The sequence below is a fragment of the Eriocheir sinensis genome, unplaced genomic scaffold (assembly GCF_024679095.1).
Source record: "Eriocheir sinensis breed Jianghai 21 unplaced genomic scaffold, ASM2467909v1 Scaffold37, whole genome shotgun sequence".
Classification (NCBI taxonomy): Eukaryota; Metazoa; Arthropoda; class Malacostraca; order Decapoda; family Varunidae; genus Eriocheir; species Eriocheir sinensis.
Window position 1 is genome coordinate 173,792 of NW_026111687.1, and position 18,666 is coordinate 192,457.

An 18,666-nucleotide genomic window follows, 5' to 3' on the forward strand; every position below is an offset into this window, starting at 1 on the left:
CTCGTGATTTTTCATTTTCTTTTTGTTTTTATTTAAATTCTCGCATTCTTTTCGTAATACTGTAATATATGTGCCAGTGGCAGATTCGTTGTCATAATATTTATTAATATAGTAGCCTACTGCATAGTGTAAGTGTATAATGCTTTTTTATTAATTTCCAGAACGTGTCCGTGGGCATAGGATTAGGCATAGCCTACTGCATAGTGTAAATGCATAATGCTTTTGTATGAGTAGGCATAGCCTACTGCATAGTGTAAGTGCATAATGCCTTTTTATGGGTAGGCATAGCCTACTGCATAGTGTCAATGCATAATGCATTTTTTTATTATTAATTTCCAGAACGTGTCCGTGGGCCTAGGAATACGCATAGCCGGCCTTACTGCATAATGTAAGTACATAATGATTTGTATATTTTTTTTTTTAATTAACTACAGGACTTCAACATACTTATGCCAGTAATTTTCAGGATGGTAGCAGCTAACAGCGATACAAAAGTAACAATTTCATACGGACTAATTAAGAATTTAGATTTTATTTATTTATTTATTTATTTATTCTTTACTTAAAGTAGCCTGCCTACATGCAGCCTACTGTCAATGACTAGGATTTCTGTGTTCAAATTATGGGTCGGAGGACCAAAACAAGTTCAGGTAGTGGAATAATTACGAATGAGCAGCAGTTACATAACGGTTGTTGTATAGTTCATGCATCATTTGTGGGAAAGTTTACATTAATTATGGGAAAGATAATTGAGCCACCTACATCAAGCCTCGGAGTCCCCGCCTGGGGGACCAAATTCCCAGGAGGACTCCTTCTGGCTGCCGACCTGAGAGGTGTCTTGATAACTCCTCGAACCTCTTTCTTCTCAATTTCTGCAACATTCGCGGTCTTCGCTCTAATTTTCATTCTGTGGAACATCATCTCTTCTCCTCTAAACCCCACCTTCTCTTCCTTACCGAAACACAGGTTTCTGAGGCTACTGACAGCAATCTCTACTCTGTTCCCTCCTACTATCTCTATCCTAAATTTCAATCCAAAGCTGGATGTTGCGCCTACGTGCGCAACGACATCACTTGCTCTCGTGCCCACAACCTTGACTCTTCTGAATTTTCTACCATCTGGCTAAGACTTCATTGCCATTCTATTACTAAATACATATGTGCTGTTTATCTCTCACCTAACTCTACCAACTATGTAAAATTCTTTGACTATTTGAATTCTAAAGTGGAGCACATCTTGACCCACTCTCCCTTCGCTGAAATCTCCATCCTAGGAGATTTCAATGTTCACCACCAGCTTTGGCTTTCATCCTCTCTCACTGACCATCCTGGTGAACAAACCTACAACTTTGCTATCCTCAACGACTTAGAGCAGTTGGTCCAGCATCCTACACGTATTCCCGACCGTCTTGGAGACCGGCCCAACATTCTAGACCTCTTCCTTACCTCAAACCCTTCTGCTTATTCTATCAAACTGTTCTCTCCGTTGGGTTCCTCCGACCACAATCTTATTTCTGCATCCTGTCCTATCGCTCCTGTACACTCTCTGGTCCCACCCAAGAGGCGATGCTTCTGGCATTTTGCTTCAGCTCGGTGGGACGACCTGAGGATGTACTTCCCCGATTTCCCGTGGAATGATTATTGCTTCCAGGATAGAGACCCCTCTGTGTTTGCTCAGCGGATCACAGAGGTGATTGTCTTTGGAATGGAGGCATACATTCCTCGTTCTTTCTCTACTCCTCACGTTAAAAAGCCTTGGTTTAATCACACTTGTTCTCGTGCTGTCAATGATAGAGAGGCAGCTCACAAAAGGTACCAGAGCCTTCAAACTAATGCTAATTATGAACTTTACATTTCTGCCCGAAATTGTGCCAAATCTATTCTCCGACTAACCAAAAATTCTTTCATTAAAAGAAAATGCCAACACCTTGCTTTCTCTAACTCTTCCCGTGACTTCTGGCATCTAGCCAAAAACATCTCCAACTTCACTTCTTCATCTTTCCCTCCACTCCTCAGTCCTGACGGCAACACTGCCGTCTCATCTATCTCTAAGGCTGAACTCTTCTCTCAAACTTTTTTCTAAAAACTCCACTCTGGACGATTCTGGGCATATGTTTTCTATGCCCTCTCAATCCTCAATCCTCAGAAGGCTTATGGACCTGATGGAGTGCCTCCTATTGTCCTTAAAAACTGTGCCTCCGTGCTCTCACCCTGCCTGGTCAAACTCTTTCGCCTCTGCCTGTCAACATCTACCTTTCCTTCTTGCTGGAAGTATGCCTTCATACAGCCTGTGCCTAAGAAGGGTGACCGCTCCAATCCCTCAAACTACCGTCCTATAGCTTTACTTTCTTGTCTATCTAAAGCTTTTGAATCAATCCTTAACCTGAAGATTCAAAAGAACCTTTCCATTTCTGACCTTCTATCTGATCGCCAGTATGGGTTCCCCAAGGGGCGTTCTACTGGTGATCTCCTAGCCTTCTTAACTGACACTTGGTCATCCTCTCTTAACCGTTTCGGTGCAACCTTTGCTATTGCGCTGGACATAGCAAAAGCTTTTGATAGGGTCTGGCACACATATTTGCTTTCCAAACTACCCTCCTACTGTTTCTATCCTTCTCTCTGTACCTCTATCTCCAGTTTCCTTTCTGACCGTTCTATTTCTGCCGTGGTAGACGGTCACTGTTCTTCGCCTAAATCTATTAACAGTGGTGTCCCACAGGGTTCTGTCCTATCTCCAACTCTTTTTCTGTTGTTCATTGATGATCTTTCCAAAACGAACTGTCCTATCCATTCCTACGCCGATGATTCCACTCTGCATTACTCAACTTCTTTTAATAGAAGACCCACCCTACAGGAACTTAACGACTCAAGGCTGGAGGCTGCAGAACGCTTAGCCTCAGACCTTACTATTATTTCCGATTGGGGCAAGAAGAACCTGGTGTCCTTCAACGCCTCAAAAACACAGTTTATCCACCTATCCACTCGACACAATCTTCCAAACAACTATCCCTATTCTTTGACAACACCCAGCTATCACCTTCCTCAACACTAAACATCCTCGGTGTATCCTTAACTCAAAATCTCAACTGGAAACCTCATATCTCATCTCTTACTAAATCAGCTTCCTCGAGGCTGGGCGTTCTGTACCGTCTCCGCCAGTTCTTCTCCCCTGCACAGTTGCTGTCCATATACAGGGACCTTGTCCGCCCTCGTATGGAGTATGAATCTCATGTGTGGGGGGGCTCCATTCACACAGCTCTTCTGGACAGAGTGGAGGCTAAGGCTCTTCGTCTCATCAGCTCTCCTCCTCATACTGATAGTCTTCTACCTCTTAAATTCCACCGCAATGTTGCCTCTCTTTCTATCTTCTATCGATATTTCCACGCTGACTGCTCTTCTGAACTTGCTAACTGCATGCCTCCCCCCCTCCCGCGGTCCCGCTGCACTCGACTTTCTACTCCTGCTCATTCCTATACTCTCCAAACCCCTTATGCAAGAGTTAACCAGCATCTTCACTCTTTCATCCCTCACGCTGGTAAACTCTGGAACAATCTTCCTTCATCTGTATTTCCTCCTGCCTACGACTTGAACTCTTTCAAGAATAGGGTATCAGGACATCTCTCCTCCCGTATCTGATCTTGCATTCGGCCACCTCTTTTGTTTCATTTTTAGGAGCAGCGAGTAGCGTTTTTTTTTTTTATTATTTTCTTTTTGTGTGTGCCCTTGAGCTGCCTCCTTTGTTTAAAAAAAAAAGTAAATATTTTTAACGGCTTTATGGTTATGAGATGAGTACTCTGATATACGTTCCATGCTCATTTCTTTGTCTCAAAATGCAGTGTAATGTTGCCGTTTCTCGGCCACTTCTCGGCTTTCCCATAGCCGACGCCCACGGGTTAATATCCGCAGTGACCTCCAGTCTTCTGCCAGCAACATACATCCACACCACTTTGGGCTGAGGTCCTCATTTAGAAGACATCACTTTCGTGGGCTGAAGTGATTATCTCTCTGCCTGTTCAAGCCGCTGTATAGAGAGGGAACGGAACTCTTATCCTGCCGCCTCGGGTCTCGTCTTGAGCTGTGCTACGTTACATCTGTGCTACTGTCACGACCCCACACCAGGTGATCTTTAACCTTGTTCTATTTAACCTCCCCACAGTGTTGGCCTAAGGGCTGTGTTGTTGCTATACTTGAACTACTATAGTGAGGATTAATAGACGGTTAATATCACTGTTCCGTGTTTGGGGGAATTCATTATTGATGTTTGTTACACCTTTGTGGTGATTGTGTGCACAGTGTTTCCTCGGTTGTCCTGATTGACTTCCGTGTATACGACTCCGCACCAGGTAAGTCTAACCTTTTCTATCATTCCTCTCCCGTGATTATTCGTGCTCTTTTCTCAGCTGCCTGTAATGTGATTACTATTTAGGTTGTATCATTTGTGTGGAGAGGATGCTAGACGGTTAGATGACTGTACGTGTTGGAGGAGTTATGTCAGTGTTATTAACTTGTTATTTAATAAACCTAATGTTAAGTTAGCAAGTGTTTGCCTTCCCACTCCTGAGATACCTATCATTTTATATCCTGAACCTTCGGCATTGGAGGCGAACGTAGTTCTTGCAATCTCTAAGCCTTTACACCACTTGTAGCTGTATTTGATTATTTAACATGTGAAATTTTAATGTTGTCTTTCTCACAGGCGGTAAATGAAACCGGTTTACAGGTATGGACTTCCGTAGTGAAAAGTCGCGTCTGAGCAGCGATAAGTCAACTCGAGGGAGCTTGCCATTGTTGGATGACTCTGACGCGGATAAAAGCTATGATGTTGGATTGGAGTGCAAGTCCCTTAAACGGCAGCATGGGTCATTGTACTCGTCAGAGGAAGAGGCCTTATTGGCTTTTTCAAAAGACCTCAAGAAACGCAAGAAAAAAAGGGAATAGGATCCGAAGCCAGGCTGAAGTCACCGGACTGATGAACCTGCACAGCCCACACCAACTATATAAAGCCCTGAAGGTACGGGCTGTTCTCTCAACGGTAATAATTTGACATTGGTAAATATGTTCGTTAACTGGGTTCTTACATGGGACTCTTTCCCTTACAGAAGCTTCTGCTCTAGTAGAGGTGAACTTCTCAGAGGACATTGCAGAGGACACTGCAGCCTCAGCGGATGACAGTACAACAGCCTCTTCAGATTAAAATGTAGAACAGCCTGAATCTGCCCAAAAATAACTCAAAAGGAAATAACTATATATAATTATTGGCTTCAGCCACCGACGGCTTGGAGCCTGAGGAAATTATGAGAAAGGGACAACTGAACCCTACCAAGCGGCGGAAGGTGCAGGGAGCTTTTGACACTTACGGTAGGGTTCCAACCCTGACATAAATTAAGGAACATTTTAAGATTGAAGTTACCTTTCATAAAGAAGAAATAAAAAAAAATAGAGATCCAAGAGAGAGAGATAGAGATGTTGCGACTAGCTGAAGAGTTCTGGGAGTCCGTCAAAACTGAACAAGCCGACAGGGTCAAGGCGCTTGTTGTACGGCATGGGCTACGCGCAAGAAAAGCACCTCGCATCAGGCGACAGTGAGTATAGAATTTTGTCAACGAATCGATCTGCTTATAAATGTGCTAAAATTAATGCATACAGAAGAATGTATTCATAAACTAATTGCCGTTTATATATTTCAGACACCCGTGTCCAATGACAGGATGCAGCGGAAGAAGTATCAACATTAGGCGGCACATTAGTCAGTGCCATAGATACTTGACGGTAGACGAGCAAGCAAAGCTCATCCGCAAGTATAAGAACTTACAACAACATGTCAAGTCAATGAGCACCAAAAAGCCTTCAACCAAACAAATTACAGGTGCAACTGTCAAAAAGTACCCAGAAAGGGAATGTAGTCTGTGTGATAAGAATGTGAAACGGTTCGATACACATGTAGAAAAAGTTCACCGGCTTCAAAGAAAACCACAGGACTTCATCAAAGTAATGCGGCAATCTCTGGTTCTACCAGATGAAGTTGAGAAAATACAGCCGGTGAAAGTGGCAGCAGGAACAATGGTAATTACACTGAATGATGGAGTAAAGGCGTTTCTCCTACACTTTGAAGACTACTTGAAGAAGAATTCTGATCTGATTGACAGCTCCAGGCGGGCGCATGTGCGGATGGTGAACGATGTTCTCACCCATCAAATTAACTATGAGGTCCTGACCACTCTCAACGGCCCAGCGATTTGCAAGTTGTTTGATAATATGGATAGAACTGAACCTCCTCTGGGATTCCTAGAATTAAAGACTGTATTGAAAGTGAACACCATTCGTAATTTTATCGAAGCTTGCCAGCGAGCGGTAGATTGCCTCGCCTTGTCCGACCTGGAAATCTATCAAATAGATGACCAAGAAAACAGAGCGACTACAAAACTCATCAAAGTAATGAGAGGTATGTAAACTTATCCTATGTGTTGTTTGCATATTTTTGCTATATTTATCTGTTTTGTAATACATATTGGTAAATATATAATTTTCTCCGCCAGTGAAACTACGGAAGGAGGAAACAATTGAAATTGGCCAAGCTAGACGCCAAAAAGAGAGGAAAAATGTGACCCTGAAAGTCATAGGAAGGATCATGACCTCATCCTACGTCAACAACACGTTAGACATTGCCAGGCAATCTCTAACCGATCCTGCCTCCAGACCCGCGACCAAGACAGACATCACCCGCCTGAGAGACGTCCTCATCACCACGATGATGATTAAAATCTCAGGCGCCCAAAGGAGTTTGCAGAATTTGCGCTGGTGGAGTACCTGGAGATGAAAGAGAGGAAGGACCCAAAGACTGGTGTTGCAGATTACATTGTGCAGATTGCACGACACAAAACTGCAACACAAGGTATGTACTGCTGTGGTTTATATCATAGAATATCAAATGGTCTTGGAAGACCTGAAAAAAAAAATTTCCTCATGAGGGTATAACCTAGTGTTTTCTTTCAGGTCCCGCACTCATTTTTACGAATCAAGCTGAGCGGCAGACACATGAGGCTCATGTAATTTACTACCGGCCACAGGTAACAACCTGTACTTATCCCAAGTGCTATATATTCCCAAACATAAGAACATAAGAACGCAGGAGTCTGCAAGATGCCGGTAGGCCTGTACGAGGCAGCTCCTTTGACCCTAAGCTCCCGTGTATCTAACCCCACCTAATATCGCTGTCCATGAATTTATCTAGTCTATTTTTGAATGTGACAATTGTATTGGCACTCACCACATGACTGCTAAGGCTATTCCACTCATCCACCACCCTGTTAGTAAACCAGTTTTTGCCTATGTCCCTGTTGAATCTGAATTTATCCAGTTTAAACCCGTTACTTCGTGTCCTACCCGGTTCTCTTACCAACAAAACCTTATGAATGTCTCCCTTATTAAAGCCCTTCATCCATTTATAAACCTCGATCATGTCTCCACGCACCCTTCGCCTTTCTAGAGAATGCAAGTTTAACTGTTTGAGTCTTTCCTCGTATGGCAAGTTTCTCAACCCCTGAATCATCTTAGTCATCCTCCTCTGCACCGATTCTAACATTTTGATATCCATTCTATAGTAGGGTGACCAGAACTGAACCGCACAGTCAAGATGAGGTCTAACTAATGCTAAATATAGTTTGAGGAAGACTTCGGGGCTTCTGTTGCTTACGCTCCTTGAAATAAATCCCAGTACCCTATTAGCTCGATTTCTAGCGTGAATGCATTGTGCCCTTGGACGGAGATCAGAGCTCACTAAGACCCTAAATCCTCTCGCACCCAGACCTACTTATGAGAGTGTCATTTAAGCAATAGTTATGTGAGGGGTTGTTCCTACCTACACTCAGAATACTGCACTTCCCTACATTGAACTCCATCTGCCATTTATCCGCCCAGTCATATACTCTGTTGAGTTCACCTTGGAGAATACTAGCGTCCTGATCCGACTCAATTACTCTACCGATCTTGGTATCATCTGCAAATTTACTAACATCACTACTAATTCCTGTGTCTAAGTCATTGATATAAATAATAAACAAAAGTGGACCTAATACCGAACCTTGTGGGACCCCACTCGTAACACATCCCCAGTCAGATCTTTTACCATTGATTTGCACTCTTTGCTTCCTATTGCTAAGCCACGCCTTGACCCAGTTCAAAACTTTACCCTCTACTCCGTGAGCCTGTAATTTAAGCAACAGTCGTTGGTGAGGAACTTTGTCAAATGCTTTACTAAAATCAAGATAGATTACATCATAATTTTCATCTCTGTCAACCGCCTGAAATACTTTATTGTAAAAGGACAAGAGATTGGTGAGGCATGACCTACCTTTTGTAAACCCATGCTGCGGGTCGTGAATTAAGCTATGTTTCTCTAAATGCTCCCGAATGTTCCTGGCTATTATGAACTCCAGCATCTTCCCTATAACCGATGTTAAGCTAATTGGGCGATAGTTTGAAGCAACTGACCTGTCCTCCTTTTTAAAAATCGGCGTCACATTAGCTACTTTCCATAGGCTCGGCACATAGCCAGTATTTACGGACATCTTAAAGATGTCGGTTAGTGGGTCACTGATTATATCACCTAACTCCTTTAATACCCTCGGAAATATCCCGTCAGGACCTGGCGACTTGTTCTTCTTAAGCTTATCTATCTCATCCTGAACTACTTGCCTGGTAATGATTATATCCCTCAATTTATCGCCATCCCCGCCCTCGTACACCTGAACTCTTTCCGGTATAGTCGTTCGATCCTCCTGTGTGAATACTGAAAGGAAGTAGTCGTTCAACAATGTGCTCATATTTTCGTAATTTTCTACTAGCCTCCCTGTGTTTGTTTTCAGCGGTCCAATTTTCTCCCGTGTTTTTTTTTTTTTTTTTTTTTTTTTTTTTTACATTGCAGCCTATTGCGCCGGTAGGCTTCTTCCGGTGGATCCTGATGGTCGGTCCAAGGCTTCTTTCCGGTAGGTCCTGATGGTCGGCCCAGCCCGTTCTGGCGCAGGCGAGTGTTTATAGTGGCGCCATCTTGCATTGGCTCATGCTGCCCTCCCAGAGCTCATCTTTGATCCTAGAATCTAGAGTCCGGGTTGATAGGTGTTCTTCTGGACAGCATGTGGGTAGTTTTAAGCCACTCGGCGGCGGCTGAAAAATCCCAGCTTGGTGGCACCGGGCGGGGATTGAACTCGCGTCCTCCTGAACACGAGGCCGTTACTTTGACGACTCAGCCACCGCCTACTGAAAGAAGCCCTTAGGATTACTTTTCGCTTCATTTGCTACTTTGATCTCATAGTTCTTTTTTGCTATCCTGGTGTTTTTTCTTCTAATCTAATAGTTTTCGACGTACGGCCCCTGGATGTTGTTTTTCCCTCTTTTTTTTTTGATAAAATTCTTCTTTTAACCCAATCTTTGTTTTTAGTCAGTCATCATCCACTTTGATTTTTTTTTTTTTCTAAGTGTTCGCTGTGTATATTGCCCCTTCTGCCCCTCTATTATACTAAATTATATTATTGTAAGACATTTTACCTGAAAACACATGGTACTTACTTCTGCTGCTCGAAGTTGGCTTTCTCAAACTTGAGCCGAATTATCTGTAAAGTAGCGCTCAAAGCCGCAGCAGGGAGTAAGATAACTTCCCGCATATGGCGCCGGTCTCAAATTACACAACAGTGGGAGAAAAATCAGGATCCAACTTGGAGGCACAAAGTGGCCACTCAGTGTTGCCATTCTCCAGAAAAGGCCACAAGCCACTAAGGGCAGAGCGACAAGATAGAGCCCGGGAAGACGGTGGTGAGCACCCTCACGGCACTCAGGGTCAAAGCTGTTGCCACCGACACCGAGACCGGTGTAACTCATCCCACTACGTAAGTAATCTGCTCTGTGAGCACGTATTTAACTTTAAGATTCGAAAACAATTGGTCAATAATCATACTGATTATACCCATACGTAATGTTCTATTTAATTTTATGTCTAGAGCTCCAGCTGGCGATGTGCCCTCTGTGATGCTCGCTAACCCTTCAGAGAAGGCTGACAATGAGGAGGGCCGCTCTAGGGAGACAGGGAGTTTCCTGGTGCCCGATGCCCCCTCTAAACCACAAGGGAAGCAAGCTGATGTCAGTGAGGAAGAGTAAGTAGAGGCAACTTATGTAAAGCGGGTATCATGAACATAGCTGTGTGTAATGAATAAAGCAACGTGCAGCTGTTCAGGCCTACGAGAAGTATCATTTTCAGAAGTGTCGTGTCATCTGGAAGCGACTTTCCAGGCAATGTCAGCGTGATGACATCCTTGGGAACCGCCAATATGTTATCTGTACTCCATATTGACACTGAGGATATGGCAGAGGCAATGCCATTAGACACCGCAAAAATTGTCAAAGACATTACACGCGCCATGAAAACGTGTAATAGGAGTAGGAGGCCGGATTCCGTGATGGTACTGTGGGAGGAGGTTCGAGAATACATGGTCGAAAGGGATTCCCGCTACGCCCCCTGGTCGGCTGAAAAACATAGAAACAAACATAAATATATCAAAAGTGCAAAGGCGTCCCTGAAAAAAAAATGTAACCTCCCACAAGGTCAAAAGTGAGCTGTAGTCTAGATTTGAGTATAGGCATAAGTTGATTTGTTTAAGGTATTAGTCTGGATTAAGTGTGTAAAATAAAAAAAATAAAAAATATTGTTTGCATATAAAAATGTTAAAATAATTGTAACGTGTGCCTCATGTAACCTCCTACAAGGACCAATGTGTACTAGAGCCTAGATTTAGTTGTAGCCATGATGATGTGTAAGGTTAACCTAATTGTTTAATAAATATAGCATAATATATTTGTTTCAGTTTCCTCATTGTCCATTCTCTTAATTCATCTCATCTCATCATCATGATAACCAAACTTTTCTATTTACAGGGACTGGCACGGCTCTGGGGCTTTTCCCCACCTTGTGTGTTGCTCGAGATATGGAAAATATATCCTGTAACCCGGTAACCTTCGGGGAGTTTTAGCCACAAGGATGCTTACCAGTTAGCAGCCCCGCTTATTTTGACGATCCCTGTGCTGGGCTCAACAGCGCAGGGGTACGTCTTACGAGTCAAACCTTTCTCTCAACAGGCTTCTTTCCCCACCAAAGCTCACTTAATTCACTCTGTCTCTGCTATATTAAAAGCGTGATGAGTTTTAACTATATTAACAGTTTTACACAATAGTTACAAAGTTTATGTGAGCTGTCGCACACACACCTCGAGCAGTGTGATCTGCTCGTGACCGCTGCCCACTGTCTGGGGTGACGGAATAATCCGATGCCAAGGCTTGTTGATTCAGCACCGTTCCCACGGCAAGGAGCACGCCGTAAGCACAACCTAGCACTTACGTGTTATTAAACATCCTGTGGCGCGGCACTGACATGGTGTTGAGTCATACAGTCACACATCTACATGTACATTATAATATATACCATAGACTTCACAATCTCTTGACGGGAAACGGGGCGCGGGTCCGATTCGCAGGGGGCCGAATTTCAAAAATTTAAAATTTAAATATTTTCAAAACCAAAGCAGCTAGCGACCTGAAACTAAAACAGGCACCTCCCTTAGGCATATATGAGTCTCCATGAGCAGCGGTATCAAAAAATTCAAAGTCGTTCCCTAATAAAATCCCGATTAATTGTTTTTTATATAAGTATAACAAAACTTAAAAAGGCTATAAAATCCTCAGATTTAACGCTAGATGCACAAACATCACCAAATGCAGAGATAATCACTTATATTTTCAGAATCAATAGCAATATTTAGCATATCTTATAAGTTTTTGCCCGAAATAGCTACTTATTTTTTTTTTATTTAGTGCAATTTTTTACGTAATTAATAAACATCTAATAAATCACTTAATATACACATTATAAAATTAATACTAGAGGAAAGCATGCAGAAACATCTTAATTTTACTCAACAAAAGCAAAATATTCATTTTCTATATACAATCACAACTTATTTTGGTTGAATTCGATGTCACTATTGCCGCAGCACGTCTTGCCGGCTATCTGGCCCTCGTCCCTGAACAATCACTTTAGCCTTTTGGCCTATGACTTGTGGGCCCCGGTCAGTTTCCTGGACTTGTACACGTCCCTGTTCCTCGCCGTCTCCTTCCTGCCCTCCTCGATACTGCTCCTCTTCCTGCCGGTCGGCTGCTTCAAGGCCTTGTTCTTCCTCGCTTCTGAGGTCACGTCCTTGGAGAAATTAGCACCGAAACAGTTGAAGAGGGACCTGCTGATGTGCGGCAAGATGGTGTTGGCCAGGTTGTGCCCCTCCTGGCACCTGTACCCCTGCAAGGTCGGGTCTGAGGCCGCCAGGAACTCCAGGAGGTGCCTGAACCCGTCCCTGTGGCGCATGGCAAGGGAGAGGAACCTCAACCTGCGCTCCTTCTTGTCCTCCGTGCATCAGGGAGTCCCACAGCGACATCCCGAAGGACGCCATGTGGGCCATTGGGAGATGGCCGCTTCAGGACCGCCCGGCCCGTCTCCAGCTCTCCCCTGTCGACCAGCTCGACCAGGGCGTCGAACATCACAGAGGGCGGGTCGCCCCTCTCGAGCTCCACGGTAATCTTCATCTCCTCCTGCTGGGCAAGCTCCTGCTTGCAGCACTCGGCCACAGAGGAGTTGGCCTGGACCTTCCTGGCCAGGTAGCCGGCGTAGTTGCCGACCGCGGCGAGGAGCAACTCGTCCGTCGGCGGGTCCGGCTGGTCGTCGGCCAGCTCCCTGGCAAGCTGGGCCAAGATCACCTCGTCGTCCTCCTTCTCCTCTGCCTTGGCCCGGTCCAGGTCGGCCTGCACGTCCCCGGGGAAGAACCCGACGAGCTTCAGCAAATGCAGGCGCTGGGCCAACCTGTTGCTCACCATGAAGTTCTGCACGCTCGTCCAGTAGTTGGCGCCGCACATGGTGCGGCGCTTGCCGAAAGAGTGCTCAGTCGGGTCAGAGTTGGCCTTCCCCATGCACACATACTCGACCCCGGGGATCTTGCGGAGGATGATGTCCCTGCAGGAGGCGGGCAGGGCATTGCACGTGATGTGCAGAGCCGAGGCGGTGGGTGTCGGCAGCCTGCCGATCTTTGTCCCCCTCTTCTTCTTCTCCTTGCCGGCCCAAACCTGGAACATTTTATAAAAAAAAAAAAAAAACTGAACAAGCTTGCTGTCGATTCAATTTAATTTAATCAACTAAAGTGTGGTTAGGTACCTTGCAAATCTCGCCAATCTCCTGGAGGAACTTGATGTTGGCCTCTGACTGCTCATCAAAACGGCCTGCCTGGTCCTCGACGCCTCCTTCCCCGCCCTCGTCACCTCCTGCCCTTGGCCTCAGCACGCAGCGGTACTTGTCATTCCAGCGCACGTCCTGCCCCTGCCCGCGCACGTTCATCACCGAGATCATCCTCTGGAACATCTCGAGGACGTCGGCCGTGTCCCTGTGATCCTCCTTGCCCGTGGTCTTGGCGAGGAGCCTCAGCCCGGCGACCGTGTAGGGGTTGACGACCGCCAGGATGAGCCCGACGCTCTGCTTCTCGATGGAGGAGGGCGCCAGCACCTTCTGGGTCAGCTTGTAGCCGGCCTTGACCGACTTGTAGTTCTCCCAGCTGGCCAGCGCCTTCAGGCTCGAGAATCGGGCCGTCCTCGCCCTCTCCGGCTCCTATAGAGTTTTTTTTTATTAAGTATGAAGCAAGCAAAGTCAAGCTGGACAGGACAGCAACACAAGCGTCTAAAAGCTATCATATAAGAAGCCTCTCCCAGCAAGCTAAAGGTACACCATAAAAGGATTTGTACAGTACAATACGCTATGGTTTAATACAGCATGGAGGAAGAAAGTAACTACCTACTACAATATTTAGCTTTATCTACTTTTTTTACTACTTTTTTTTTTCAAAGTTCCAGCCAAGGCTGCCTAAAAAAACATGTTTCTGTTTGAGAAAAATAAGTGTTTTGATTCTTGTCTTTTTTATAAAATGAATAATGCTGGGCACTTACTTCAGCCCCAGGACACCTGGGCAGCACCATGTAACCGTTGTTGTGGAAGCTGCTGTAGATGTTCTTCCAGAGGTGCACGGGGTCAAAGTAGACAAAGATCTGCTTGTTGCCGTTAGGCGACGCGGGAACTGAGCTGAGTTGCCATGTAGGCACTAACTAAACGTACATTTCTTGTTTCCTAATACGTAAAACTGTGGACTTCACTATCCTACAGTTATCATTCATTTTACGTAAAGATTTCAACCTAAAGTTACGCAAATTTGCCATTTTTTACACAACGTTTTCAAAGTGCACGCATGGTGCTATTTTATATAAGTTACCTTGAATCCTCGACCAAATCACTCTAGAGACACTCCTGCCTGCTTGTATGCACTAAAACTTGAAGATTTCGTCCTGTTTCCACTTAAATTCGGAATAAGAACGCAGAGTGTGTTTGAGTTGTCGCATTGAAAATCGCCATAACAATCGGCCCCTTACGCGAAGCCAGCGCGCCAAGACTGAAGAGATTTCCCGTCAACTAGTTGTGAAGTCTATGTATATACATTACATAAGATACAATAAATACTTATGCGAGAGGCTCGATAAACAAGGTGCGGATCCCTCTCCAGGCTGGAGGTTACGTCACGCAAACTGATGGCGAAACCTCCGCCAAAGTCTTGTATTTGGTTCGCACAAGTTGCCCTGTTGACTTGTTTAAACATCCTCTATAACGATACCGTACGAGGAAATTCAATAATTTGCTTGCTGACCTCAGTCCCGGTTCCCTATGTTGCTGACCTTCAGTCCAGCGAGACTTTTAGAAGTTTCGGCCGAAAAGGAACATTTTTTGGGTGCTCAGCTCAGTCCGTGCTCCCTATGTTGCTCAGTTCCAGTCCGAAGAGGCGGCAGAAAAAGGAACATTTTTGGGTGCTCAGCTCAGTCCGTGCTCCTTATCTGCTCAGTTTTAGTCCGTCGAGCAGGTAACATTTACTCGCCCGAGTTCTCGGACGAGTTAATTATTCCGTGCTTTGGGGGGAGGGGGGTGGGTGGAAGAAGATAAGGAGCATCGATTTGCTCAGTTTTGTCAGATAGGGAACAAACTGAGCAATTTTCAGTTTTCAGACATTAGTTTTTCCCGCAAAACTGAGCACCCAAAAATGTTCCCTATCTCCATAGGCCCCATGTTATAAATGCTGATCATTTTCCCGTCCGGTCGCTTGCTCTTCTAATAAAATGGGCTGAATGGTTAGCGAGACGGCCCCGCGTTCAGATGTTCCGGGAGGGACGCGGGTTCGAATCCTGGCCGCCGCACAGCTGAGTTTTTTCAGTCACCGCCGAGTGGCCTAGGACTACCCACATGCTGGCCTGAAGACCACCCATCAACATGGGCTCTAGATAACCTCTCCAAAGAGAGGCTCAGAGATGAGTTCAGGGGGGCAGCATGAGCCAACACAAGATGGCGCCACTATAAACACTCGCCTGCGCCAGAACGGACTGGGCCGACCATCAGGCCCCACCGGGAAGAAGCCTTGGGCCGACCATCAGGCCCCACCGGGAAGAAGCCTACCGGCGCAATAGGCCATGACGTAAAAAAAAAAAAAAGACGAGGCAAGACACTTCACCGCCCGTCTGCATGCTTCAAGAATTTTTCTTTTGTAGGCTGAACTCAGAACCTCTTTTTTACTTGTCAATCCTGAGGTCTGTCATCTATTTATTGAAGAGGTTGCATATGGCAGGCCCAGTTAGGCTGCGTTTACACCAAGCGAGTCGCGTCGAGTTGCGTCGCGTCGCGTCATGACGATTCATGACGCATCATGAATCGCCACCCCAGTTATATCACTGATTTGTATATGTTTTTGAAAGAAACCGTTTACACCGGATGCGTCGAGTCACGTTACGTCACGTCGCGTCGCGTCGCGTCGCGTCGAGTCACATATAGGGCTGGACCTGTTTTTGACGTCAGTCACAGCGAGTCCGCCGTGGTGTGTTCAAGCATGCTGGTGGAACTCCTAATCAACTTAGTTCAAGAGCTCCCTGCTATATATGATTCCAGTGACTCTAACCACCGGGATCGTGATGTCATCGTTGCTTTATGGAAATAAGTTTTCAGTTTTACGTATCATCCTGAAGCATGCACACTATTCACTCAACCATTCATGCATATGTACACACAATGCACACGGTGTTAACATTGGGGCCTATCACAAAGCTATGTTAGTAGGACAAAGGAAAAGGGGGAGTGGGTATATTGACATACTTAATATGTATATTTTCAATATTTGTAAATAACAATGTACACCATTCATATATCATCCGTTACGTTCAATCATACTCAAGCATACGCCAAGAAATTATACCCGTCACCAAGAACATGAAGTAAATCATAACTCGCAGATCCCTTCTGGGAGGAAAGCGGCTCACCCAGACACACGAACATCAACTTAAGCATGATAGAAAAAAAAAACACCAAAAAAGAAAACCAAAGAAGAAAAACAACATTAAGAAAAGAACTAAAAAGAGAAGAAAAAGAAAAGGATTTGAAAAACGCCAATAGAAAATAAAAGAAAAATAGAGTAAATGACCAATGGAAAACAAAATAAATAAGATAAATAAAAAAAAATAAAAAAACGAAAACATGCATCCATTCTCTATGAAGTCAAATGGGTGACCGAGTACTGACTTGACTCATGTTGACGCAGTCGGTGTAAACGGAGATGCGTCAAAATGAATCGTATCAAATGACTTGACGTGACGCGACGCAACGCGACTCGACGTGACTCGCTTGGTGTAAACGCAGCCTTAGTGTTGTCACTGCCTCGTACTGAAGCAGGTGGTTGAGTACGTGGTTGACCATGCGACACCGCTTTTCTAACCTAACATACATGTCAATCCCTTATAAGCTTACTTTATTTTCTGCTAACCTAATGAATGACAGCGACTGGCATACTGGGAACAGTTTCACTATGTTGATAGTCATGGATTTCATATTTGCATAATAACCACACCAGCGATGCTGCTCCTTTATCATTTCAAATGTTAATGCTGGGATCCCACATCCGCGATTTCGCTCTGCGACGCTTGGCGATTTTCAAAAATTTCCGAACTCGGCATATACGCTCGACATCGTATTGCGATTATTCGCAATAGTCGCGTGACTTGCGGGTGCCGGCCCATCGCGCGAAAATTTTGAAATGTTCAAAAAGTAGTCTGCGATATTGGCCAAATCGCACGATTAATCGCACGGTTAAGCGAGAGACCATCGCAGTATGCGCTCGCATACCCTCGTCAAACACAAGGGGTCGCGGTGTATGCGCGCGTATATGCAAGCGACTTTGTTCATCGTGCGTATGGCAGCGACCCTGCTTCGGAAAGCGAGATGGCAGCGAGCGAGCGGGAGGGTGTGAAAAACCGTTGGCGAGCGACCCACCAGTCAGTACGCTCGCACTCACACTGTCCTGCCACACGCTGCTACCCTGCCCGCCTGCAAAATAATAGCCTAGTTTCCATTAATATATTATAATAGCATATTATTCATAACTGCTAAATAATAGCTTAGTTTTCATGAATGGAAAATAATAGAATATCATTCCTAAATGCAAAATAATACCCTAGTGTTCATGAATGCAAAATAATACTGTTCCTAACTACTAAATAATAGCCTAGTATTCATAAATACAAACTATAAGAATAATATTCCTGAATGCAAAATAATAGCCTGGTTTAACAAAAGGCAAAAATATAAGCTAGTGTACACAGTAAAATTATTAGCTAGACTACACCGTAAAATTATTATGTATTTCTCTTGACTACTTCATTAGCTTATTAGCAAGTTATTACAGATTGTAATACTCTTTCCACTTTCAGTTTATTACAGAAGTTGTAGATACGGTATAACATGCAGAAAACCTTACACCATACGAAGAAAATCCAATATTCCTCAAAACAACTTACTTCGTTCCCAGGAGATCACGACTCCCAGGTTAAGAACTGCTGAATTAGAAGCAAGAAACAATAAAGCAATATCAGCGACAGCAAGGGAGGGTAGCACGGGCTACTACTTACTTGAAGCACTGGGTGTTCGTTACTAACCGACTATCAAATTTGAGTCGACACAATCAACTGGCGTTGCCAGATGGGGATTATTTTACCATATTGAAAACCTATAAGGTCGATCAGCCGAAATAATAACCTTAGCGTTAGAGCGTCGGGATATGCAGGGTGCCAAGATTAATTTATGGTTACTTAGTGTGTGTGTGTGTGTGTGTGCCCGCCTATAGGGGTCGTACAGCAACGCCCCCTCGACGTTTTCTCGACCATGCGTGCGACGTCGAGCGTCGTCAAGCGGCTTGACGAGGGGCGGTCGCTCATAGTCTTCACGTCCTGCGTTCATCGCGAACCGTCGCAACGGACTTTATTTTCAAAACTGGGTTCCTCTGCGTACAGTCGCGCGCATTCACGCACGGGTCACCTAGACGTCCCGTCGCCTGTCGCCCTCGTGTGCATATAGGCGAGCACCCGTTTCTCGCCATGTTGCTGTGAGTTGAAACAGAGACAAACTCGCAGAGACAGTGGCGATGCTCCCACGATTTCGTGCATTTTCAAAATCGCCAACCGTCGCAGAGCGAAATCGCAGATGTGTGATCCCAGCATGGAAAATTGTAGAGTT

The 18,666-nt window shown here is 44.9% G+C and overlaps 1 protein-coding gene across 1 annotated transcript; it reads right to left on the minus strand.

The window, feature by feature from the left end:
- Nucleotides 1-12,281: 12,281 nt before the first annotated feature.
- Nucleotides 12,282-18,390, minus strand: LOC126991942 (uncharacterized). Its single transcript, XM_050850614.1, has 4 exons — nt 18,272-18,390; nt 14,022-14,154; nt 13,240-13,686; nt 12,282-13,151 (listed from the first exon to the last, which is right to left on the minus strand). The coding sequence occupies exons 1-4, from the start codon at nt 18,388-18,390 to the stop codon at nt 12,417-12,419; spliced, it is 1,434 nt and encodes a 477-aa protein (XP_050706571.1). The 3' UTR covers nt 12,282-12,416.
- Between the last annotated feature and the right edge of the window lie 276 nt (nt 18,391-18,666).

Bases quoted from the DNA above. Each gene is read 5' to 3' on its own strand.
- LOC126991942 (XM_050850614.1), bottom strand. From the start codon at position 18,390: ATGAACGCAGGACGTGAAGACTATGAGCGACCGCCCCTCGTCAAGCCG. The intron at 14,155-18,271 runs GCGGGCACACAC...ATGGCAACTCAG, and splicing joins TTGCTGTACGACCCCTATAG to CTCAGTTCCCGCGTCGCCTA. The intron at 13,687-14,021 runs GTAAGTGCCCAG...AAAACTCTATAG, and splicing joins CCAGGTGTCCTGGGGCTGAA to GAGCCGGAGAGGGCGAGGAC.